This window comes from Prunus mume, linkage group LG3, assembly GCF_029339155.1.
Source record: "Prunus mume cultivar Tortuosa linkage group LG3, ASM2933915v1, whole genome shotgun sequence".
NCBI classification, from domain to species: Eukaryota; Viridiplantae; Streptophyta; class Magnoliopsida; order Rosales; family Rosaceae; genus Prunus; species Prunus mume.
In genome coordinates, this window is record NC_142700.1 from 12,380,112 (window position 1) to 12,406,417 (window position 26,306).

The following is a 26,306-nucleotide window of genomic DNA, read 5'->3' on the forward strand; positions in this document are numbered from 1 at the left end:
GGTGATAATTTTCCATGGAATTGGGAAGATATATGGCCTGAGAGTGACAGTGGTAGTCAAGCCTGATCCACTATTACATTGATGTCCTATTCATGTTACACAAATAGCATAACATAAAATTAAAAGGCTTAATTATTTATATAGCCCCCAAAGTTAAATTTGAATCTCATTTGGCCATTTGAAATTCAATTTGTCATATTTTACCCCCTGAAACTCAATTCTCCATCTCACTTTGCCCATATTCATTTACTCCATAAAAATAAAAAACAAAGCATTGAATTGTGAAGAGCAAAATGTTGAAATTGATAAGAGTCAAACCAAATGTAAACATACGTTGATGCCTTATTCATGTTATAAAAATCTTTTCTATTAATTCATATTAGACTATATATAATAACTTTCGTGTATAACCCATCAAGAAATCAAGGGTCACAAATTTCAACTTCCCAAAAATAATCAGTGAGAAATCAAAGCGAAAAACACTAAAAAGATGCACATTGGATCAATATGTTAAAGCCAAGATATGGAATCAAAGTCTCCTTCAATTCTCCGCAAATTCTAATTCAAAATCTAAAAAGATAAGTTTTTTCTGCTATCTTGGGCCAAAACTAGGTCGAGTCTGGCACAACATTTGTAATATAAAAGTATTGTGTTCGGGCCTTCGAGGCACAGGCTGGACATGCATAAATAAACACCCGAGTTTGATATGATCCGACCCATTTCAGTTTCTGGACTAAAACGGGTCGTCGTCGTCTTTCTCAGTTCTCTCTCACACAGAAGAGTCTGTAACAGGAAGAAGAGAAGAGCAATGAGTGGAGAAGAATTAACGGGCCCCCCAGCGCCAAAGCTCCTTCGTCTGCTTTATTTTGTCGGCGCTGGCTGTAAGTCATGAATTTTCATTTCCATTTTAAGTCTTCTTCTTCTCCCTTTTTAAATGGTTGGCTGATTTTAAATTCTGGGTAGTTATTTGCACTGTTGGAATCAACAAATGGCGTGAGCTTCAGCGCAAGTCCATTTTACAACAGTAACAGCAGCAACAGCTCCCTGAAAATGCCGCAAATGCCCTTAAGTGATCTCCAGGTTTTTTATTTGAAAATCTTGCTGTTGTTTTAAGGCAAATTTTCAATTTTTATCATGGAATTTGGCAAGTGAGCTTGATCTTTGGCTTCATTTTGAGTTTGTATGTGCTGCTCCAGCTGAACTCGTGTTAGACTGAGCTTTGGTAGTTTGGTTGTTAAATTATGTGGAAAATGGTGCAAGAATTCATATCTTTCAATCTGTTTGAATATACGAAATACCTATGTGTGCAAATTGCTTTGGCTTCATTTTGAGTTTGATCAAATTGCTAATCTGAGTATTCAGTGTACGAATTTTAATGGTAATGGGGATTTTGTCAAGATTTCGATTTTGTATACATTTGTGCTTCTTTTATGACATTTTCTCTCTAGCTTATAGTTTGATTCGGGCAATATACACCATTCTTGAGGATTTCTCAAGTAGCGAGATTATTGATATTGAGTAAGAAGGTGAGATTATGTGTGTGTGTGTGTGTGTTTGTGTGTGTGTTTGCGCATGGGCGCAGTGGGGGGTGCTATTGTGAGTACCAAAGAGCTTTCTCATCTTAGAATGTGTATGTCTATTGAAGCTGTGGATTCTAATCCAAATTGAGGCGAATTTGTCATCTGTGAATAATGCTAGGTAAGAGTTCAGGCAGTCTTTATCTAAGATAGTTTGGCATAAGGTGGCTTGGGGTTCCCCATAGAAATACCATAGCATGCATGCTTCTGTTTATTCACTTTGGATAGTCAAGACACTATTTTATTTGTTGGTTATCAGAACAACTTACTCTTGAAGATTGTAATTATATGTTAGTGGACCTTGAATTTGTGTAGATGCTACGTTAAACCATCTTCAAGTATATAACCAAGCATGTTTTTTAAGTTATTAATGAAATTGAAACTTAGTGCCAGTATGACAATAGGCGATATGTAAGTGATTTGTAGGGCAGTGAGAGTTCAGTAGTTTTCTACTGTTATGTCATGGATTTTGCAGCATGCTCCCTTTCAACTATCCTCGGATGCTTATGCATAATCAATTGGAGGTTCTAACTTCTAACTTCACATAATGTAGGCAAAACCATGAGGCAATCACTTCACTGAGTTCTGCAGCCTTCGCATAATGCAGGTGATATGTAATGCTAGTTTTCTTCAAAGTTTTCACACAGTTTTTAAATAAATCTGTCAAAATGAGTTTCGTGATAATGAAGTTTGCAAAAATTAGGGGAGGGTCTACAACTGCTTTGAGATAGTTCTGTCAATAGTGATTGTTTGAGTCTGACGGTCTGTTTGGTACATATAGTTATCTGTTGCGGCTAGATGGCTGGATGCAGTTTTTCATTTGAAAGCCTAGAGGGACTTTTGGAGCTGAAGCTTTCATGTTTGTTTTTGCCTTGATACATTCTTTTGTCGAACTTTATCGATAAAGGTTATTGATTGGGCAGAATCATATCTGAATATGTGGTCAGGATTTAAGATTTGACATTTCAAACTATTTTAAAGAACGTTTCATGGCTTTTAGATCAGCACAGGGAACATCTCTTCAAACCAGAGATTGGGGTCAATCCTCAATAAATTCTCTGGAAAACCTCTAACCATATATATGAATACAACAGCGGGTGTGCAAATAATGTCTTTCACTTTGCCACGTGCAAGAGATAAATCGAGGTCAGACGATTGCCATGTTTGGAAAAACAATTGACCAGAGCATGTGCGAGGCTGGGTATTAGAATGTTTTACATTTTTGCCTGGTGGCTGGCTGCATCAATGAGACAAAACGCCTCAAAGGCAAGTGAACGAGTTCTTATACAAATCTTCCCATGTTTTACAAGCTTCCTGTCAAGCATTTTGAAGATGGATTGACAGAGGAATCTTTGTTCCTTTTAACACAACGTTAAAAGGGACAAAGATTTCTGTGTCAATACCTCTTCAGTTAAGGAAAATACTTGCCTCATTCCTTGGAAGTAGAAACTCCTACTTTCCTGTCAATCACATTTTGATATGTGTGTAGAGATGTTCTGTGTTTTTGATGAATTATTTTTGTCTAAGTGTCAAACTGTTATTTGTGAAAAGTAGGAATGTCTCCTCCTAAAGATGGAGGGAAGCAGTGTCCTAAAATTAATATCTAGATCCTATAGAAACGCATAGATTTAACATTGTCAGGGCCCCAATAAGCTTCCTGTCAATCATTTTCAAGATGGATTGATTCTTTTGACAGATGAATCTTTGTTCCTTTATGAAATGAACCAAAACAATCATTTCAAGCAAGAGGAGCGTAAGACAAGCTGTACAAAAATTGGAAAGTGAAAAGAAAAATAGATTGACAAGGAGATTATATGGAGATTATATACGACCAATATTAGCTCTTCCACCACCAATAACAGAGTTGGGGCCGTACAGTCTTCAATTCTGGTATTTGTGCAAGAATAATATACACAAGCAAAACCAAATTCAACTTTATTATCAGCATGTTAATTATGGCAAACTTTATTATTAATGTCACAAATTTACTAATATGTGAGAAGAGTAGACCCAAATAAGAAGACATAATTATAAGAACCGAAAAAGAAGACATAGTTATAAGAACAAGCACTGCCTTATTACATCAGGAACACAAAAGAAAAAATGAAAAACCAATCTAGCCTCTAAGCCTTCTTTTTATCATGTTATCATCACATAGAGCTTATGTTGTACATTATCTATGAATCCCAAAAATGCATATCTCCAAGTCTTGTTAATAATTAAGAACCACTTACTCCCCGAAATTTTACTATAAACCACTTACTCCCCGAAATTTTACTATGAACCCCAATGCAGTGAAAATATAAAACCATGGAAGTTGATGATGCCCATTGTCCATGTTGTTCTTGTCATCTTCATCAATGCCCTTATTTGGTCCACACTTATGTGGAAGTAGAGCACCACAAAGTTTTAGGTTCCCCTCAAAGGCCGAAGTGTCGAAGCTTTAGATCTAAGTGCTTGTTGGTATTGGTCCTTGGATATTATTGTACAAGACATTAAATACACTCAAGAAATTAAGGCTCGCCAATGAGGATGGGATTTTTCTAGACAAATGATTCATGGAGATATCCAAATTCTCTTAGTTCTTGAGTTTAGATATTTGGTCTAGAATGACGTCGGAGAAGTTGTTGGAGTGAAGAATCAACTGGCAAAGAAGCTGCAATTGGCCGATCTCAGTAAGTATGTCACCATTTATGTTATTATTAGATAGGTTTATCAATGCTCCAAAGAAAGACAATTTCCTCGATTGAAAACTTGGATTTGTGAGTACGCCCGAAAAGATAGGTAATTCAAATTCATAACTAGTGTTGTCTACTTGAGATGCAATATTAGGTTCATAAACAAACCATGATAGTCTACAAAGTTGCTTTGGAAATTCACTTGAAATTTGGTTGTATGACAAGTCTAGACAAAGCAGTATAGGAAGAGTCCCCAACCAACTTGGAATTGATCATGTGATTTGATTATTACCCAGAGTCAAGATCTCTAGATTCTTGAGCTTTGATAACTATAAAGGTACTTGACCAATGAAGCCAGAATAAGCCAAACTCAATAGCCGAAGATTTTGGAATCTGTCAAAATTAACCATGTCATCATCAGATGGCATTCCCTCACCTTCAAAGGAACCAGCAAAGGTGAGTGTGTGAAGACTTTTGCAACTCCTCAATAACTTTATTGTCCCTGTGAGGTTGGTGAATCGGTTGTAACCAAGAAAGAGGAAGGACAAGGATTTCAATGAAAGAATCTCAGCTTGTATTTGTCCCTCTAGATGATTTCCACTCAATCCAATGGCTTTTAGGGACCTGATGTTTCTCCGCATCTACAACTACTTTGAGATGATTTTGTGAATGGAGATGGTTTTGCGTTTGACAGTTACATATAGTTATATGTTGCAGTCAGATTGTTCAAAGCAGTTTTTCATTTGAAAGCCTCGAGGGACTTTTGGAGTTGAAGATTTTATGTTTGTTTTTGTCTAGATACATTCGTTTATCGAACTATCAATCATCTTGATTGGAAAGAAGCATATCTGAATACGTGATCAAGATTGAGAGTTTGACAATATAATATATTTTAAATCATTTTAAATAACGTTACCTTCTTTTTTAGGCCAGCACGGGGAAAATCTCTTCAAATTAGAGATTGGGGGTTGTTACATAAAGACTTCATTGAATGTAAAACCCTCCAACAATTCTCTGGAAAACCTCCAACCACATGCATTTATATGAAGTTATGAACACAACAGTGGGTGAGCAAATAATTAATGTCTTGCCATGTGCAAGTAGAGGTGTCAAACGGGCCGACAGCCGCCCATCCCATTTAAACTCGTGCTTTTAACGTGCGGGCCGGGCCGCCCATTTAATTTATCGCCGCGCCGTGCTAGCCCATTTAGTAAAATTATTAATCCTGCCCGCCCAAAGCCCATGTCCATATTGAAACGGGCCGGCCGGGCTCGTGCCGCGTCTCGTGCTCGTGCTACACTCGGCCCAAGAACCAATCCATTTAATTTGAATTTTTTTCACTTCATTTTTTTTTTCACTAGATAATTCAAATTATAAACATTAAAAATATAATTAGAGGCAAGAAATGATGAACTATTTGAAAACATTAATCAATCAAACATCCAAACAATATGAAAATGGCATAGGGCAAAAAGTGTCAAACTCTACAAAGTCCACTTCAACTTTTCATCTTTAAACAACTTATTATTTTATATGTGAAATAATGTCTTACTTTGATTATAAGATAAACATATATGTCATATGTACTGATTAGATATCAAGTCCAATATTGTTTAATTAATTTGTAGTTGATATGTTTAATTAATTAAGGACCCAAGTAATTTCCCTAAAATGAAATACATCAAATATATATTTATGATTAAAAAAACATATAAATAATGACATTAGATGTCAAATTATTGCATTTTGACTTTTGAGAAAGAAAAAAATGTTAAGTGGGCCGTGCTTGGGCCGTGCTTGGGCTCGTGCTTGGGCTCGTGCTGAAGCGTGCTAAGTCCGTCCATGTCGGCCGTTACCCATTGGACCTCATTTTTGATCCCGCCTGCTTTCGCCGCAGCACTACCATTAATATTCGCTGCCGCGCCCTCATTTAAATGGCTGGGCTCAGCCGCTGCCGTCCCATTTGACACTCTATGTGCAAGGGATAAATTGAGGTCAAATGTTTGAAAAAAAAAACAAAAAACAAAACGAAAGCAGTTGACCAGAGCAGGTGCGACATGTTCGGCATCAGAATGTTACAGTTTTGCTGTTGACTTCATCAATGAGACAAACCGCGCCACAAGAATTGAATTATTTTTATATTCTGAGTCGATATTTTTTTAAAACTCAAATCATTCTACTAGAACCTGCAATATTGTGCCCGATCGAGACACACAAATTTGTTGGCTAACAATTTCCCGAGCTGCTCTTTCATGCAAAGATTGACATGAAACTTCCTGGAAGGTAGAGAGTCACAATCCATCAACTGTAAACCGGGATTTAGAGATTGGATAGGTTGTATCTCTTTCCTCACGGAGAAGCAAACCAACCAACCTGAACCTACTGCAAAATTGCCTCACTAGCATGCACAGAAAAAGCAAAACCAACGCATACCCCCACATCTATCAAACAGAAAACATTTCACCATCTTCTTCCACGTAGCCAAGTACGTGCCTCGTTGTCACTCCATCACCAATAACAAAACCCCACGCCCCATACACACATCCAAATTGGCATCAAAACCAAACCCCCAAAAAACCCTTCAAACCCTCTCTCAACCCAATTTTCCACCCAACGGAAAAAATCAACCACCACCCAAAAGTCCCAACAATGAGCAGCAGCAGCAGCTTCACCAGCTTCTACCAGACTTGGTTCGAGCAGCTCCACCACCTCGTCCACCAGCTCTCCACATGTCCCAGACCCCCCACCACCCCCGACCACCACCACCACCTCCTCCACGTCGTCCAGAAAGTCATGTCCCACTACGACGAGTACTACCGCGTCAAGGCCCGCGCTACCGAGCGCGACGCCCTCGCCGTCTTCATCGCCCCGTGGGCCACCACCCTCGAGCGCTCCCTCCACTGGATCGCCGGCTGGCGCCCCACTACCGCCTTCCACCTCGTCTACCCGAGTCCTCCATCCACTTCGAGGCCCACATCGTCGATATCCTCCGCGGTTTTTGCACCGGAGACCTCGGGGACCTCTCCCCCTCCCAGTTCCGCCGCGTCAGCGAACTCCAATGCGAAACTGTAAGCACACCCTATAAATTAACCACCAACATTAACAACCGCATTCCCTATTTCATATTTATAACTAACGTTCAAATGGTTAAGAGCATTTAACTCTGCATGTTCTGTGTTCTTCTGCATGTCATGTGTTGAATTTCTTCTTCCAAAAACTTTATTTGTACTTATCAGCCCGATATTTTTTGCCACGTGCGGGTGTGCAAATAATGTCTTTCACTTTGCCACGTGCAAGAGATAAATCGAGGTCAGACGATTGCCATGTTTGGAAAAACAATTGACCAGAGCATGTGCGAGGCTGGGTATTAGAATGTTTTACATTTTTGCCTGGTGGCTGGCTGCATCAATGAGACAAAACGCCTCAAAGGCAAGTGAGCGAGTTCTTATACAAATCTTCCCATGTTTTACGAGCTTCCTGTCAAGCATTTTGAAGATGGATTGACAGAGGAATCTTTGTTCCTTTTAACACAATGTTAAAAGGAACAAAGATTTCTGTGTCAATACCTCTTCGATTAAGGAAAATACTTGCCTCATTCCCTGGAAGTAGAAACTCCTACTTTCCTGTCAGTCACATTTTGATATGTGTGTAGAGATGTTTTGTGTTTTTGATGAATTATTTTTGTGTAAGTGTCAAACTGTTATTTGTAAAAAGTAGGAATGTCTCCTCCTAAAGATGGAGGGAAGCAGTTTCCTAAAATTAATATCTAGATCCTATAGAAGCGCATAGATTTAACATTGTCAGGGCCCCCAATAAGCTTCCTGTCAATCATTTTCAAGATGGATTGATTCTTTTGACAGATGAATCTTTGTTCCTTTATGAAATGAACCAAAACAATCATTTCAAGCAAGAGGAGCGTAAGACAAGCTGTACAAAAATTGGAAAGTGAAAAGAAAAATAGATTGACAAGGAGATTATATGGAGATTATATACGACCAATATTAGCTCTTCCACCACCAATAACAGAGTTGGGGCCGTACAGTCTTCAATTCTGGTATTTGTGCAAGAATAATATACACAAGCAAAACCAAATTCAACTTTATTATCAGCATGTTAATTATGGCAAACTTTATTATTAATGTCACAAATTTACTAATATGTGAGAAGAGTAGACCCAAATAAGAAGACATAATTATAAGAACCGAAAAAGAAGACATAGTTATAAGAACAAGCACTGCCTTATTACATCAGGAACACAAAAGAAAAAATGAAAAACCAATCTAGCCTCTAAGCCTTCTTTTTATCATGTTATCATCACATAGAGCTTATGTTGTACATTATCTATGAATTGCAAAAATGCATATCTCCAAGTCTTGTTAATAATTAAAGAACCACATACTCCCCCAAATTTTACTATGAACCCCAACGCAGTGAAAATATAAAACCATGGAAGTTGATGATGCCCATTGTCCATGTTGTTCTTGTCATCTTCATCAATGCCCTTATTTGGTCCACACTTATGTGGAAGTACAGCACCACAAAGTTTTAGGTTCCCCTCAAAGGCCGAAGTGTCGAAGCTTTAGATCTGAGTGCTTGTTGGTATTGGTCCTTGGAGATTATTGTACAAGACATTAAATACACTCAAGAAATTAAGGCTCGCCAATGAGGATGAGATTTTTCCAGACAAATGATTCATAGAGATATCCAAATTCTCTTAGTTCTTGAGTTTAGATATTTGGTCTAGAATGACGTCGGAGAAGTTGTTGGAGTGAAGAATCAGCTGGCAAAGAAGCTGCAATTGGCCGATCTCAGTAAGTATGTCACCATTTATGTTATTATTAGATAGGTCTATCAATGCTCCAAAGAAAGACAATTTCCTCGATTGAAAACTTGGATTTGTGAGTATGCCCGAAAAGATAGGTAATTCAAATTCATAACTAGTGTTGTCTACTTGAGATGCAATATTAGGTTCATAAACCAACCATGATAGTCTACAAAGTTGCTTTGGAAATTCACTTGAAATTTGGTTGTATGACAAGTCTAGACAAAGCAGTCCAGGAAGAGTCCCCAACCAACTTGGAATTGATCATGTGATTTGATTATTACCCAGAGTCAAGATCTCTAGATTCTTGAGCTTTGATAACTATAAAGGTATTGGACCAATGAGGCCAGAATAAGCCAAACTCAATAGCTGAAGATTTTGGAATCTGTCAAAAATAACCATGTCATCATCAAATGGCATTCCCTCACCTTCAAAGGAACCAGCAAAGGTGAGTGTGTGAAGACTTTTGCAACTCCTCAATAACTTTATTGTCCCTGTGAGGTTGGTGAATCGGTTGTAATCAAGAAAGAGGAAGGACAAGGATTTCAATGAAAGAATCTCAGCTTGTATTTGTCCCTCTAGATGATTTCCACTCTATCCAATGGCTTTTAGGGACCTGATGTTTCTCCACATCTACAACTACTTTGAGATGATTTTGTGAATGGAGATGGTTTTGCGTTTGACAGTTACATATAGTTATATGTTGCAGTCAGATTGTTCAAAGCAGTTTTTCATTTGAAAGCCTCGAGGGACTTTTGGAGTTGAAGCTTTTATGTTTGTTTTTGCCTAGAAACATTCGTTTATCGAACTATCAATCATCTTGATTGGGAAGAAGCATATCTGAATACGTGATCAAGATTGAGAGTTTGACAATATAATATATTTTAAATCATTTTAAATAACGTTACCTTCTTTTTTAGGCCAGCACGGGGAAAATCTCTTCAAATTAGAGATTGGGGGTTGTTACATAAAGGCTTCATTGAATGTAAAACCCTCCAACAATTCTCTGGAAAACCTCCAACCACATGCATTTATATGAAGTTATGAACACAACAGTGGGTGAGCAAATAATTAATGTCTTGCCATGTGCAAGGGATAAATTGAGGTCAAATGTTTGAAAAAAAAAACAAAAAACAAAACAAAAGCAGTTGACCAGAGCAGGTGCGACATGTTCGGCATCAGAATGTTACAGTTTTGCTGTTGACTTCATCAATGAGACAAACCGCGCCACAAGAATTGAATTATTTTTATATTCTGAGTCGATATTTTTTTAAAACTCAAATCATTCTACTAGAACCTGCAATATTGTGCCCGATCGAGACACACAAATTTGTTGGCTAACAATTTCCCGAGCTGCTCTTTCATGCAAAGATTGACATGAAACTTCCTGGAAGGTAGAGAGTCACAATCCATCAACTGTAAACCGGGATTTAGAGATTGGATAGGTTGTATCTCTTTCCTCACGGAGAAGCAAACCAACCAACCTGAACCTACTGCAAAATTGCCTCACTAGCATGCACAGAAAAAGCAAAACCAACGCATACCCCCACATCTATCAAACAGAAAACATTTCACCATCTTCTTCCACGTAGCCAAGTACGTGCCTCGTTGTCACTCCATCACCAATAACAAAACCCCACGCCCCATACACACATCCAAATTGGCATCAAAACCAAACCCCAAAAACCCTTCAAACCCTCTCTCAACCCAATTTTCCACCCAACGGAAAAAATCAACCACCACCCAAAAGTCCCAACAATGAGCAGCAGCAGCAGCTTCACCAGCTTCTACCAGACTTGGTCTGAGCAGCTCCACCACCTCGTCCACCAGCTCTCCACATGTCCCAGACCCCACCACCCCCTGACCACCACCACCACCTCCTCCACGTCGTCCAGAAAGTCATGTCCCACTACGACGAGTACTACCGCGTCAAGGCCCGCGCTACCGAGCGCGACGCCCTCGCCGTCTTCATCGCCCCGTGGGCCACCACCCTCGAGCGCTCCTCCACTGGATCGCCGGCTGGCGCCCCACTACCGCCTTCCACCTCGTCTACTCCGAGTCCTCCATCCACTTCGAGGCCCACATCGTCGATATCCTCCGCGGTTTTTGCACCGGAGACCTCGGGGACCTCTCCCCCTCCCAGTTCCGCCGCGTCAGCGAACTCCAATGCGAAACTGTAAGCACACCCTATAAATTAACCACCAACATTAACAACCGCATTCCCTATTTCATATTTATAACTAACGTTCAAATGGTTAAGAGCATTTAACTCTGCATGTTCTGTGTTCTTCTGCATGTCATGTGTTGAATTTCTTCTTCCAAAAACTTTATTTGTACTTATCAGCCCGATATTTTTTGCCACGTGCGGGTGTGCAAATAATGTCTTTCACTTTGCCACGTGCAAGAGATAAATCGAGGTCAGACGATTGCCATGTTTGGAAAAACAATTGACCAGAGCATGTGCGAGGCTGGGTATTAGAATGTTTTACATTTTTGCCTGGTGGCTGGCTGCATCAATGAGACAAAACGCCTCAAAGGCAAGTGAGCGAGTTCTTATACAAATCTTCCCATGTTTTACGAGCTTCCTGTCAAGCATTTTGAAGATGGATTGACAGAGGAATCTTTGTTCCTTTTAACACAATGTTAAAAGGAACAAAGATTTCTGTGTCAATACCTCTTCGATTAAGGAAAATACTTGCCTCATTCCCTGGAAGTAGAAACTCCTACTTTCCTGTCAGTCACATTTTGATATGTGTGTAGAGATGTTTTGTGTTTTTGATGAATTATTTTTGTGTAAGTGTCAAACTGTTATTTGTAAAAAGTAGGAATGTCTCCTCCTAAAGATGGAGGGAAGCAGTTTCCTAAAATTAATATCTAGATCCTATAGAAGCGCATAGATTTAACATTGTCAGGGCCCCAATAAGCTTCCTGTCAATCATTTTCAAGATGGATTGATTCTTTTGACAGATGAATCTTTGTTCCTTTATGAAATGAACCAAAACAATCATTTCAAGCAAGAGGAGCGTAAGACAAGCTGTACAAAAATTGGAAAGTGAAAAGAAAAATAGATTGACAAGGAGATTATATGGAGATTATATACGACCAATATTAGCTCTTCCACCACCAATAACAGAGTTGGGGCCGTACAGTCTTCAATTCTGGTATTTGTGCAAGAATAATATACACAAGCAAAACCAAATTCAACTTTATTATCAGCATGTTAATTATGGCAAACTTTATTATTAATGTCACAAATTTACTAATATGTGAGAAGAGTAGACCCAAATAAGAAGACATAATTATAAGAACCGAAAAAGAAGACATAGTTATAAGAACAAGCACTGCCTTATTACATCAGGAACACAAAAGAAAAAATGAAAAACCAATCTAGCCTCTAAGCCTTCTTTTTATCATGTTATCATCACATAGAGCTTATGTTGTACATTATCTATGAATTGCAAAAATGCATATCTCCAAGTCTTGTTAATAATTAAAGAACCACATACTCCCCCAAATTTTACTATGAACCCCAACGCAGTGAAAATATAAAACCATGGAAGTTGATGATGCCCATTGTCCATGTTGTTCTTGTCATCTTCATCAATGCCCTTATTTGGTCCACACTTATGTGGAAGTACAGCACCACAAAGTTTTAGGTTCCCCTCAAAGGCCGAAGTGTCGAAGCTTTAGATCTGAGTGCTTGTTGGTATTGGTCCTTGGAGATTATTGTACAAGACATTAAATACACTCAAGAAATTAAGGCTCGCCAATGAGGATGAGATTTTTCCAGACAAATGATTCATAGAGATATCCAAATTCTCTTAGTTCTTGAGTTTAGATATTTGGTCTAGAATGACGTCGGAGAAGTTGTTGGAGTGAAGAATCAGCTGGCAAAGAAGCTGCAATTGGCCGATCTCAGTAAGTATGTCACCATTTATGTTATTATTAGATAGGTCTATCAATGCTCCAAAGAAAGACAATTTCCTCGATTGAAAACTTGGATTTGTGAGTATGCCCGAAAAGATAGGTAATTCAAATTCATAACTAGTGTTGTCTACTTGAGATGCAATATTAGGTTCATAAACCAACCATGATAGTCTACAAAGTTGCTTTGGAAATTCACTTGAAATTTGGTTGTATGACAAGTCTAGACAAAGCAGTCCAGGAAGAGTCCCCAACCAACTTGGAATTGATCATGTGATTTGATTATTACCCAGAGTCAAGATCTCTAGATTCTTGAGCTTTGATAACTATAAAGGTATTGGACCAATGAGGCCAGAATAAGCCAAACTCAATAGCTGAAGATTTTGGAATCTGTCAAAAATAACCATGTCATCATCAAATGGCATTCCCTCACCTTCAAAGGAACCAGCAAAGGTGAGTGTGTGAAGACTTTTGCAACTCCTCAATAACTTTATTGTCCCTGTGAGGTTGGTGAATCGGTTGTAATCAAGAAAGAGGAAGGACAAGGATTTCAATGAAAGAATCTCAGCTTGTATTTGTCCCTCTAGATGATTTCCACTCTATCCAATGGCTTTTAGGGACCTGATGTTTCTCCACATCTACAACTACTTTGAGATGATTTTGTGAATGGAGATGGTTTTGCGTTTGACAGTTACATATAGTTATATGTTGCAGTCAGATTGTTCAAAGCAGTTTTTCATTTGAAAGCCTCGAGGGACTTTTGGAGTTGAAGCTTTTATGTTTGTTTTTGCCTAGAAACATTCGTTTATCGAACTATCAATCATCTTGATTGGGAAGAAGCATATCTGAATACGTGATCAAGATTGAGAGTTTGACAATATAATATATTTTAAATCATTTTAAATAACGTTACCTTCTTTTTTAGGCCAGCACGGGGAAAATCTCTTCAAATTAGAGATTGGGGGTTGTTACATAAAGGCTTCATTGAATGTAAAACCCTCCAACAATTCTCTGGAAAACCTCCAACCACATGCATTTATATGAAGTTATGAACACAACAGTGGGTGAGCAAATAATTAATGTCTTGCCATGTGCAAGGGATAAATTGAGGTCAAATGTTTGAAAAAAAAAACAAAAAACAAAACAAAAGCAGTTGACCAGAGCAGGTGCGACATGTTCGGCATCAGAATGTTACAGTTTTGCTGTTGACTTCATCAATGAGACAAACCGCGCCACAAGAATTGAATTATTTTTATATTCTGAGTCGATATTTTTTTAAAACTCAAATCATTCTACTAGAACCTGCAATATTGTGCCCGATCGAGACACACAAATTTGTTGGCTAACAATTTCCCGAGCTGCTCTTTCATGCAAAGATTGACATTAAACTTCCTGGAAGGTAGAGAGTCACAATCCATCAACTGTAAACCGGGATTTAGAGATTGGATAGGTTGTATCTCTTTCCTCACGGAGAAGCAAACCAACCAACCTGAACCTACTGCAAAATTGCCTCACTAGCATGCACAGAAAAAGCAAAACCAACGCATACCCCCACATCTATCAAACAGAAAACATTTCACCATCTTCTTCCACGTAGCCAAGTACGTGCCTCGTTGTCACTCCATCACCAATAACAAAACCCCACGCCCCATACACACATCCAAATTGGCATCAAAACCAAACCCCCAAAAAACCCTTCAAACCCTCTCTCAACCCAATTTTCCACCCAACGGAAAAAATCAACCACCACCCAAAAGTCCCAACAATGAGCAGCAGCAGCAGCTTCACCAGCTTCTACCAGACTTGGTTCGAGCAGCTCCACCACCTCGTCCACCAGCTCTCCACATGTCCCAGACCCCCCACCACCCCCGACCACCACCACCACCTCCTCCACGTCGTCCAGAAAGTCATGTCCCACTACGACGAGTACTACCGCGTCAAGGCCCGCGCTACCGAGCGCGACGCCCTCGCCGTCTTCATCGCCCCGTGGGCCACCACCCTCGAGCGCTCCCTCCACTGGATCGCCGGCTGGCGCCCCACTACCGCCTTCCACCTCGTCTACTCCGAGTCCTCCATCCACTTCGAGGCCCACATCGTCGATATCCTCCGCGGTTTTTGCACCGGAGACCTCGGGGACCTCTCCCCCTCCCAGTTCCGCCGCGTCAGCGAACTCCAATGCGAAACTGTAAGCACACCCTATAAATTAACCACCAACATTAACAACCGCATTCCCTATTTCATATTTATAACTAACGTTCAAATGGTTAAGAGCATTTAACTCTGCATGTTCTGTGTTCTTCTGCATGTCATGTTTTGAATTTCTTCTTCCAAAAACTTTATTTGTACTAATCAGCCAGATATTTTTTGTAATTCACTTAATTAATTGCTTTGTTTGTTGTCTAGGTGAAGGAGGAGAATGCGATATCGGAGGAGTTGTCGGAGTGGCAAGAGGGGGCGAGTGAGCTGATGGGGGCATGCACGAATCTGGATATGAAGATGGGTCGGCTGGTGAGCGTGTTGAAGAAGGCGGATGATCTGAGGCTGAGAACGGTGAGAAAGGTGGTGGAGTTGCTGACACCACAGCAGGCTGTGGAGTTTTTGATTGCTGCTGCTGAGTTGCAGTTTGGGGTCCGTGGCTGGGGAATGAATCAGGACCGTCAACGTGGGAATGTCTGATTTTTCTGATCATCTTGATTGTGATCGGACGGTGGTTATTGTTCGTTGGCGGATGTCAATTGGGTACGCGTTTGTACTTTGTTTGCAGCTATGCAGGTTGTTTAAAATGTTTCTTTTTGTTTAACAAAATGGATATTGCTGTTGTTTCGTATCATCCATCAGCACCGTTGGTTAATAAAAGACTCGTACTGGATTCACCGTTGGATCTGTTTAATTTGAATGATTCGTACAAGGAAACAAGATGCAAGTGAAACAAAGGAGACAAAAAGCTTCGTCAAAGGGCAAAGTTTGATGGCAATTAAAGATATATTTCGACGTGTCTTCGTATGAGCGTCCAAGGCCATGCATGCGGACACTTGTATTTTTTGCATGGATGACGTGTCGTGCTGAGGGCACTCCCTGCACAGCCTCTCGATAAGAAGAACCATGGTTTCACCTCAAAAATAAATAATCATTTTTGTTATTTTTCACAATAAAATATTCCAACTTATTTTCTTTAACTACGGGATGGAGAGATCTTAATTCAACCTTGCTTTGAGCAAAAGGTTTCACCTTGTCTGTCTTTTTCTCATTTTTACTGTCTTACCATTCTCTCTCTCTCTCTCTCTCTCTCTCTCTCTGTTTTTTTATATCAATGAAATAGGCATTCATTCTTTGTGATTGGGGGGGTCAGATTAGCATGACTAACGTAGTCATTCAATTTATCCTTTTGATGCTTAATAAATGGATAAAGGAAAGGTGATCATGATTCTAGCTTTTGTTAAGTTGAAAATGGGAGAATTAGAAGTCTGATCAATTATCTTGGGACAATTTTTTTGTTATGCAAACAATATTTTACTTTTGTCTAATCTAAATTACGGGAATGTGGATTCGAACTCGAGTGCGGAGTGAGGTGCACATCCACTTGATACGCTTGATATGATTTTAGTTAAGTGAGATATTGGAGAAAACCAAATTACTTATAGCTTCGGCACTTATTAACTTGTATTCCATCTATTATTTTGGAGTTTAGGATTACTTATTAACTTGTATTCCATCTATTATTTTGGAGTTTAGGATTACTTGTCCATGTGTAGTTAGATATTCATTCTGGATATTCATTCAGTTTTTAAGGTTGGTATGAGCGGTGGTGTGAGAGTGAGATTTGATAGGCAAGTGATATTGGCCATTTTGCTTATGTGTACCGTTAAGAATTTGATGGGTAATTGATTAATTTTAATGTATTCAATTTTTAGTGAAGTGTTGAGTGAAATCTTTCCATCCTTCTAAGTATTGTTGAGATACTTCTTTACATGTTGGCAGCAAAATTACAAATGAGAAAAAAGTGGATTTTGTCATACCAAAAAAAAAAAAATCTTAATTAACATCAATTTGGCTAAAAGTTAAAAAAAAAAGCCCTAAATTAAATTGTATAAAAATTAACATTGATTTTGTTGGTCAAATAGAAATAACTAAAAATATTTTTTAGATATTTAGTAGTATACCCATTTTTAGCACTAGTAATATTGATAAATCATACACCATTTAATTTCTATAAATAAAAAAAAATTTCAAAAAATGACAGTTGGTCTTATTTAATTTAATTTTAATTATTAAATTACTTTAATAATCTATTGAGTATTTCAGATTTTTTTAATGAGATTTTAGGATTGTGCTTGTTTTAAGAAATTGATAGCTTAGAATTTATAAAAAGTTCAAATCTCTTCATAAATTTTAAATGGGCTGTGGTTGTGTTTTTAAAATACATTTCATATAGGACTTTTATATGATTTGAGCCCATATATTGAGTATAATAGTGAATCTCTCAATAATTTTTTACTAATTTTGTTTTAAAAAAATTATCAGGGGTTTAAAGTGAGTAACAGCAAGCGATTTCACACCAAAAAAAGAAAAGAAAAAAAGAATTGGAGACGCGTTCGAGATAACGAGTTACTGGTTGGTCACAGTCTTTTGCCGCTTGCGGCTTCATCTATTCTGTTGAATTGACCAAGTCAAACTCCCACCACCCTTTCATTACACCTCTAATCTCACAGTCCCGTCATCCAACACCAATTTACATCTGTCTCCACAACTTCCACCTGTCGCATCCTCACTCCCTTATTGGGCTTCCAACTCTCACCCGTCACAGCCTGTCAATTTACCACAAATCATTTTTTATTTTCTCATATTCATCATCGACCACTCTCGTTCCCTCGCTCTTCCTCTCTCCATAAGAAAAAAAACTCTCTTTACCAATGTCTACGAAATCGAAACCCTAACCCTAAGCCCCAGTCCCAAGCCATGTCTCTGAGGAAAGCCTTGCTCTCTCGGAAATTCTCCAAATCGTTTAGAGAATTGAAATTGCGAGACGATGATCAGGCGCGTGGTGGAGACCGCCGAGTCGCGCGCGGCGACTCGGCCGAGTTGGACCGAGTCGCGGACTATGCCGACTCGTCGTCATCGTCCTCGTGGTCGACTATGCTCCCGGAGCTCCTCGGCGAGATCATACAGAGAGTAGAGAATAGCGAGGACAAGTGGCCTAACCGCCAAAACGTCGTCGCTTGCGCCTGTGTCTGCAAGCGGTGGAGGGATATTACCAAGCAGATCGTGCGCTCGCCTTCCTACAGTGGCAAAATTACCTTCCCTTCTTGCCTTAAACAGGTATTCCCTTGGCAATATCATTTTCGATTGATTGAATTATTTTTTAAAATAGTATTTAGGTTTTTTTAGTTTGCGATTTGAATAGTCTCCGTAGGAGATCGATCAGGATTGTCTGAAAGTTTGCTAATTTAGTGGAGGATTTTGCTTTCTGCAATTTCACTATTAGAATCTGAAATGATGATAAACTTTTCTTGGATGATGGCAAAATCAAGAGTTGGAAATGGTTTAAAACCTTAGAGGGTCGCAAATTCATAATGGGGCTCATCTGTGATTGGAGTGAATTTGCGTAACTCAGAAGTTTTCGAGTAAGTTTTGAAGAAGGTGCATGATATAAAAACACACCGAATTTCAACGTTCTACCCCATTTTGGAGCTGTTTTGGTTTCCCCTTTCGAATTAGTTTATCCGTTAAATGAAAATTTGGAATTTAAAAGCACTATATGCACTGGCCACAGAGTTCAAAGAAGTTCGTAAAATTTGATTTCATTGTCTTGTGTGTCTTAAAAACAATAATTTTATGGGTTTCCCTATAAATAAGTTATGTTTGTGTTTTGCAAAACAAAATCTAACCTGTTGATGTTGTGATTGCAGAAATTATGAATTTTCTGGCAGATTATTGTTATTGTTACTCTTAGATAATGAAAGAAGCTTAATCGTAGTCCTTACATATAAAAGAGAATGAACTATGAAGATTATTTGGTTAGCTGTGTTTTCAGGCATTTCTTGAAGAGAGATTGAAGTTTTTGAACTAAGTTGCTTCTGGTTTGTCATTGACATTATTGTCGTGTTCAGTGATTCATTGAATTTAGTGGTTTATAATAACTGATTTGCAATTGGTTGTCTTATTTCTTTGTGATTCTTGCAGCCAGGACCATGCGATTTTCCCCATCAATGTCTAATAAAACGAAACAAGAAGACCTCAACATTTTACCTTTATCTTGCATTCACCCCATGTGAGTATGTACATGAGAACAACTTCTGGAATGACTTCCTCCTATATGTCTTCAGAAGCTGTTTTACTCTTACTAATTCAAATTTTGACCTGCAAGTCACTGAAGGCATATTCAAAAGGGGCAATTTTCGTGGTCTGAACCTTTAAGTTGACTTTTCATTAACTACAAAATGGAGACTTTTGGCTGGTGATTAAATTCCTAAGTTGACTTGACTCAGCAAGATCTGTCTAAGACTTGTTGAACAAAACTTTAGTTTCCTGGTCTTACATGATTTTGAATTGAATGTCAGATATCGATTTAGTTTAAACCTTTAATATAACCTATAAGTTTTAAACGGGTATTGCTTGCCTGAAGAAATTATTGAACGGCACTTAGTCAATGCTGAAAGATACTCATTAAATACACTTATAAGTTTGTGAAGTTAAGTTACTGTTTTTTCCTTTTTGTCTGAGAAATTTGTCTGATTTTAGATTACTGACATAAACAAATTATTGTTATGGTATTGTGTTGGTTGTGCATAAATTGAGGCTATAGATAAATGTTGCCTCCTTATTAATTCTTGTATTGTATGTATTGCAGTTGATGTTTTGTTTTATTTGGCACTTTGTGAGTGGTTTGTGACATGCTAATGGTTATTTTTCTTTTTTGTGCTCTGATATTTCTTTTTCTCTCTCCTTCCCAGCATTCACAGATAAAGGAAAGTTTCTTTTAGCAGCACGAAGATATAGGCGTGGCTCTCACACTGAGTATATTATATCGCTTGATGCCGATGACATATCCCAAGGAAGCAATGCTTATGTGGGAAAACTAAGGTAAGGCATTCTTCTGAAGAGAGTTAAGGTGATTGATTATGTGATGTAGTTCCTTCTGATCGTTTTTAGTGGGTAGTAACATATAATGTCTTCTGGTTTAAGGACCTTCATATGTTGAGAACTATATTTTGAACTACCTATAAGAGTTTTCAGTCCAGTACCAAGTTAGGTTGATGTGATTACAATTTTGAACCAGTTTGACACTGGGTTTTCATTAGTTTGCATTTCAGAGAAATTGGACTGTAAAGGTCAATTGACTTTATGATGAAACCAAAATTTTATGGTCTCAAAATTTGTGTTCTTTTAAACCCCCAACCAGTCATATTTCAAGATCTATTGAATTACAAGAACAAATTTCAATGTTAACCCGTTTCTCATCTGCACTCTTATTAACGCCAAACCCTTTTGCAGCTCGGATTTTCTGGGCACCAATTTTACAATCTATGACAGCCAGCCGCCGCATACTGGTGCAAAGCCTGCAAGCAGCCGGTCTACCCGCCGTTTCGCAAGCAAGCAAATAAGCCCCCAAGTTCCAGCAGGCAACTTTGAAGTTGGGCAGGTCTCTTACAAGTTCAACCTTCTAAAATCAAGAGGTCCAAGGAGGATGGTCTGCCCGCTTAATTGCCCACCATCAGGTGAAACTGCAATTGGTAAACCTTTGGAAAAATCCAAGATGAAGAAACCAGAATCTACCAGTTCTGGCTACACCATCTTGAGGAATAAAGCTCCAAGATGGCATGATCAGTTGCAGTGCTGGTGTTTGAATTTCCATGGTCGGGTCACAGTAGCATCAGTGAAGAACTTTCAACTGGTTGCGACAGTGGACCCAAGCCAGCCAGGGGGGAAAGGAGACGAGGAAACGGTTCTTCAGTTTGGAAAAGTGGGTGATGATACGTTCACGATGGATTATAGGCAGCCCTTGTCAGCCTTCCAGGCATTTGCTATTTGCCTTACCAGCTTTGGCACAAAACTGGCTTGTGAGTAATATAATTTCTTTTGTTTCTTTTATCTTTTATTTAAGAAGCTGGTGCTGGTGCCTTTGGATGTTTCCATTTATGTGCTCCACTCTACATAAAGAGAATTCAATGGTTATGTTTCGATCAGAGGATGCTTATATTGTAAATGTTGCTTTTGTATGATTATGTCATGGGTTGCTGTTGAAATCTTCGGTGGTTCATAATTTTATGTAAATTTTCAAAATAATTGGAAGGATGCGGATTTGAAGGTTGGTGTCGTAGTTTTGCGGTCACGTCACGTATTTGAATGGCTTTGGAAAAAATAACATGGAAGATTCTTTTTTCCACTCTTCTGGTTAGGGCTTTTAGAACCAGGTTGGACATATATCAATGCTTTGGATTGACTTTTAATGAAGGGCACTATGACTTACCGATCAAAATTCGAAACAAAAATGAAACAAGAATGAAGAACTCAATCTTTTGGTAAGTAGTCAACTGAGAAATAAAAACCAACTCTGAGCTCAGTTCGGTCTGGGGCTGGAGCTAGAGGTCCCAACTTCAACATTTGGGGTTCGGTATTCGTGAGTCGGGGGGATCTACTAATATACAAAACAAATTGATCCAATATTTCAGTCTCTCTTTTGCAAATGCCACCGTCGGCACTAGATCTTAATTTTACTCTAATTGGTTCTTCACATTGTAGCGTACATATTCAAGTTATGAATTGAAGAGTCACCTAGCTAATGCTTTACTAAAAGAAACTACAATATTAATTTATTCTTAATAGTAACAATACTCTTGAGAAAATATATAGAGAATACATCAGTGCCAAGATAGAATTTCATTATAGATTTACTGTTTCCAATGATGCTTGTACCTTCTTGAAAGAGTAGAACCCTATCTATACAGTACTTATCGCAAATTAAAAGTATGACTTCACATTCCCTTCTTTTCTTCACGAAGAGCTAGGAATTTAGTCTTGCACAACCGCAGAGACTGCTTATGTTTTCATCATTCTGATGGATAACAGAATGTGTCAAACACTAACAAAAATTGAGTCTGAATCTTCGATGATATACCCGAATCTTGATTGTGACCATGCTCAACTCTCTCAGGCTTGTCATGCAAGGTTCCATAAAAGCAACGTAATACTATGACGCAAAGTATATATCACAACCATGAAAAAGTCACCTGAAACTCGGTCAATATTATCACTGTTCACAAAGGGTCTAAATTTTCCATAAACACATTCAAATCTTCGGGACCACCCGCATTTTTCTCAGTCTTACCCTGCAAATATTCAATTATAACCATGTTATAACACGCAGGTGCAACTAGGAATCTATGATGCATATGCACATATTATGAATGAAATAATAATCTGTGACATAGCATGACTTTGCTGAGGAGAACAACTTCAGTTGAAACTCACCTTCAACTCACTTGTCTTTGATGTTCCATCACTCTGAACAACATCAGATTCCTCTGTTGAAACTATTTCACCATTATGACCACTCATAGAGCCCAAACTTTCCTTCGAAACAACAGCATTAGCCTTGTGATCATCACCATTTTCCTCCAATTCACCCTGCAATGTATAATGAAACCAACTTATGGAATCCAGGAACAACTAATTATGAATCTGTGATGTATATGCACATATTACGGATAAAAAAAACCAGCGACTCAGCATGACTTTGTTGAGATAACAACTGAGTGAAACTCACCTGCAGCTTGCATGTCTTTGACGCTCCATTACTCTGGACAACATCAGATTCCTCCTTCGAAACTATTTCACCACTATGACCACTCATAGAGTCTAAGTTTTCCTTCGAAACAGCAGCAATGAAAGGTAACTTACTTACAGAATTCAGGAACAAATGATTCTAATTATGCATGACATAATAATGTGACTCAGTACATGACTTTGTTGAGGAGTGAACAACGGAGATGGAACTCACCTGCAACGAACTATGAATCTATGATGTATATAACATATTACGCATAAAATAATGACCTGTGACTCAGCACGACTTTGTTGAGTGAACAACTGAGTGACACTCACCCGCAGCTCGCATGTCTTTGATGCTCCATTACTCTGGACAACATCAGATTCCTCTTTTGAAACTATTTCACCACTATGATTACTCAGAGAGTCCAAGTTTTTCTTCAAAACAGCAGCAATATCCTTGTGATCATCAGCATTTTCCTCCACTTGACCCTGCAGTGTTCAATCAAAGGTTTCAATCAAAGGCAACTTACAGAATTCAGGAACAAATAAATATGCTTCTATGATGTACGTACACATATTTCGTATGACATAATAATCTGTGACTCAGTATATGACATTGTTGAGAAGTGAACAATGGAGATGGAACTCACCTGCAACTCACATGTCTTTGATGTTCCAGTACTCTGAACAACATCAGATTCCTGCTTTGAAACTGTTTCACCAATATGATCACTCGCAGAGTCCAAGTTTTCCTTCGGAACAACAACATTATCCTTGTGATCATCAGCATTTTCCTCCAGTTCACCCTGCAACGTTCAATAAAAGTGCTTATAGAATTCAGGAACAACTCTATATAAACATATCACACATGCAATAATTACCTGCAAATTGTCTGACTTTGCCAAAGGTCCATCATCAAGAGGTATATCTTTAGACCCAATGGTTGGAGGCTGACAAATATCCAAACCAAGGACCTTAAAAATAACCTGGCCATAAGCCCTATGAGCCACCTTCTTAGTCTTTAATATTGCAGTGGAGTGCTGAAGAAGCGCCACACAACTTTTAAACCTCTTCCATACCTTCTTCCCTACCCCACCACAAACCAAGCAGTAAAATTCCCCATCTTCGTAATTATTGACATAAAAACTCCTTAACTCGCCATGATCTGTAAATATCTTTGAAAAGAACTTTAATTCCTCACTTTCGTCAGACCCATCTTCATCCATCAAATCACCTTCATCCTCATCTTCGCTGATGTCTTCACCACTGTAGCCAGCAAAGAAATCCTGGCATTCTTTTAAGGCCTTCTGCTGTAACAACAATGTAGCAGACCTTGCTTGTTCTTCCACCGGAATGGAGCATGTTGCAGAAGCCGAGTGAGAACTAAAGGTCGGCCAACCTAACACTGTTGACGAGGAAACACTGGACTCTTTACATGGCCATTCAGTCTTTGAGACCAGTGATTGATCAATTTCCTACATTATATACATATATTTTCTTTAAAAGTGAGTAAAAAAAACATTTGTAGGCTCCAGAAAATGAGATTTAAGGCCTCGCATTACAATGGGTATGCCATCATTCACTAAACCCTAAACAAAAAAGAAGAGAAAATATCATCTCAGTTGTAACTGAAGTTATCAATGCAGTTCATTTTTCAATAGCAATATCTTACAGAAGTATCCACTGCTTTGTTTGTTCCAGTTTCTGATATTCCCTTATCAATGCTTTCTGAGCTTTTATTTGTACCATTATCTTTGAAAGAATTCTGAAAGAACACATCCTGCATCATGGAAAATTAAAAAATAAATATAATAAAAGAAAACCAGTTCATTTGTAAATGAAGTTATGAATTCAGTTCATTTTAAACGCAATTATCTTACCCAAGTATCTACTGCTTCTTTGTTTGCTTCCATTTCTGGGATTCCCTTTTCAGTCCTTTCTGTGCTTTCATTTGTATCATCATGTTTCAGAGGTTCTGAAACAACATATCCCAAATCAAATTAAAAAGTACACTGTCTCTGATACTCGTGTAAAACTCGAAGAACCAAAAACTAAGTTAAAAAGTGATAGACATAACTAACCTCACAAATCATTAGTTGTTTACCCTTATTCTGATGATCATCAAATGTCTCTTTTTCACCGTATTCAGCATTAGCATCATTTTCAGCTGCCACATTGTCTTCAACAACAACCGAAACACCCTCAGAGGAACCAGCATTTACCTCAGTTTCACCCTGCAACATTCACAACTCAACCAAATTCATATAAAATATTAAGAACAACCACCACAAACCAACATCAAGCAAACAAAGACAAAGCTTACTCGTTCCTGGCCGGGCTTTTCCAACGAAAGACCAAGCCTTTCACCTTTGAGCACAATTGTGGGCAGCCGGTTAAAATCCCAACCCAAAACCCTACAAACCACCTGCGCAAAAGCCCTATGAGCCCGCTTCTTCTTTGTGTTGGATATCGAAATCGAATGCTGAACAAGGCCAGCACAGCCCTTCACCCACTTGTTCTTTCCCAACCCACCACACACCAAGCAATAGAACTCCCCATTCTCATAATTCACCTCATAGTAACTCCTCAGCTCACTCTTCTCCACGAACACATTCAACAACACCTTGTACACTTCACTCTCACCACCCTCAACCCAATAGTCATCTCCATCTCCACTCTCGTCCTCCTCAGGTTCGGATTCGGATTCCTCGCTATCCGACCCGGCATTGCCCAAAAACAATCCACGGCAAGCGTCCAAGGCATTGTGTTGTAGTTTCAGCGCGGCGAGTTTCGCTTGTTCTTCTGGCGATTGACGGTGGGTTGCCGGAGCCGAATTGGGCTTCGTGGGCCACGGTAATGATGCACCGGGAGTGGAGTCATGGATCGGGGTCCAGGGCAGGGCCAAGGACGCCCCGAATGTGGAGGCAGGTCGGGTTGCGAGGGCTTCTTCTTGTTGGGCCTTTCTCTTTCATTTCTTGCCTTTCTGTTTCTCTTCCTGTTTGACGTGTTGGTGGGATTGGGATATGAATTGGGGTTGGGGTTGTTGATTGTACGGTTAGTGTTAGGGTTAGAGGAGGTGGGGGGACCTTGGTGCCAGAGAGAGTGGAGGTAGATGACTTCATCTCTGAGTCTCTGTTCGAAGTAAGGATCCATTGCTCTGGTTAGGGTTGATTATTTGTAGCTGGTTGTTGCCTTGGTGGTGGTTGTGAAAATGCAGCAGTTGAATCTCTCTCAAAGTCTCAACGTCTCCAAAAAAAAAAAACACTCAGTTCCAGTTCTTGCTGATTGGTCTTCTTCTTCATTAGTCGTTTGCTTGCTGCTTGCTTCCAGTTCCATCTGACAACATCGTATTGCATGGGATTTAAGATTTGTGGGATGCTGACACGTTTTGCTCAAGGCTCTCAAGCTGTTGAAGTTGACTACACACCACACTCAAACTACACGCAATTAAATTAAGATTTTTGGTTTATCTTTTTTTTAGTACTTAAATATTTAATAATAATAATAATAATTAGCCAAAAGGAAATTCGTTCTAAT

General features: G+C 38.9%; 3 protein-coding genes and 1 non-coding gene across 5 annotated transcripts; 3 read left to right on the plus strand and 1 right to left on the minus strand.

The window, feature by feature from the left end:
• The first annotated feature begins 647 nt into the window (after positions 1 to 647).
• On the plus strand, positions 648 to 2,584 carry LOC103326118 (uncharacterized). The gene is made up of 4 exons (XR_513674.3): positions 648 to 881; positions 964 to 1,080; positions 2,131 to 2,184; positions 2,359 to 2,584. It is a non-coding gene; the product is annotated as an uncharacterized LOC103326118 (transcript).
• Positions 2,585 to 14,401: 11,817 nt separating this feature from the next.
• LOC103326167 (transcription factor-like protein) lies at positions 14,402 to 16,702 on the plus strand. Of its 2 annotated transcripts, XR_016125286.1 has the most exons (3): positions 14,402 to 15,186; positions 15,405 to 15,740; positions 15,840 to 16,702. XR_016125286.1 is itself a non-coding variant. In XM_008228364.2 (2 exons), the coding sequence occupies exons 1-2, from the start codon at positions 14,767 to 14,769 to the stop codon at positions 15,675 to 15,677; spliced, it is 693 nt and encodes a 230-aa protein (XP_008226586.2). In that variant the 5' UTR covers positions 14,402 to 14,766; the 3' UTR covers positions 15,678 to 16,702. The 2 variants fall into 2 exon arrangements, 1 of the variants encoding a protein (XP_008226586.2); XM_008228364.2 differs by having other exon boundaries at positions 15,405 to 16,702.
• Positions 16,703 to 17,859: 1,157 nt separating this feature from the next.
• Positions 17,860 to 21,244, plus strand: TLP7 (tubby like protein 7). The gene is made up of 4 exons (XM_008228325.3): positions 17,860 to 18,317; positions 19,182 to 19,269; positions 19,952 to 20,081; positions 20,493 to 21,244. Exons 1-4 carry the CDS (start codon positions 17,958 to 17,960, stop codon positions 21,064 to 21,066), a joined length of 1,152 nt encoding a protein of 383 aa, XP_008226547.2. The 5' UTR covers positions 17,860 to 17,957; the 3' UTR covers positions 21,067 to 21,244.
• Positions 21,245 to 21,861: 617 nt separating this feature from the next.
• LOC103326115 (uncharacterized) lies at positions 21,862 to 26,066 on the minus strand. Its single transcript, XM_089048700.1, is given in 11 exon segments — positions 21,862 to 22,327; positions 22,470 to 22,625; positions 22,765 to 22,866; positions 23,055 to 23,258; positions 23,420 to 23,575; positions 23,651 to 24,244; positions 24,442 to 24,549; positions 24,650 to 24,764; positions 24,822 to 25,003; positions 25,093 to 25,649; positions 25,652 to 26,066. Coding segments are annotated over 11 exon segments (2,517 nt in total). The 5' UTR covers positions 25,923 to 26,066; the 3' UTR covers positions 21,862 to 22,255.
• Positions 26,067 to 26,306: the final 240 nt, after the last annotated feature.

Excerpts from the sequence above, each read along its gene's own strand:
- LOC103326167 (XM_008228364.2), top strand. The coding sequence starts at position 14,767 with ATGAGCAGCAGCAGCAGCTTCACCAGCTTCTACCAGACTTGGTTCGAG. Across the intron at positions 15,187-15,404 it reads GCGAACTCCAATGCGAAACT|GTGAAGGAGGAGAATGCGAT; the intron begins GTAAGCACACCC and ends TTTGTTGTCTAG.
- TLP7 (XM_008228325.3), top strand. The coding sequence starts at position 17,958 with ATGTCTCTGAGGAAAGCCTTGCTCTCTCGGAAATTCTCCAAATCGTTT. Across the intron at positions 18,318-19,181 it reads TCCCTTCTTGCCTTAAACAG|CCAGGACCATGCGATTTTCC; the intron begins GTATTCCCTTGG and ends TGATTCTTGCAG. Across the intron at positions 19,270-19,951 it reads TTATCTTGCATTCACCCCAT|CATTCACAGATAAAGGAAAG; the intron begins GTGAGTATGTAC and ends TCTCCTTCCCAG.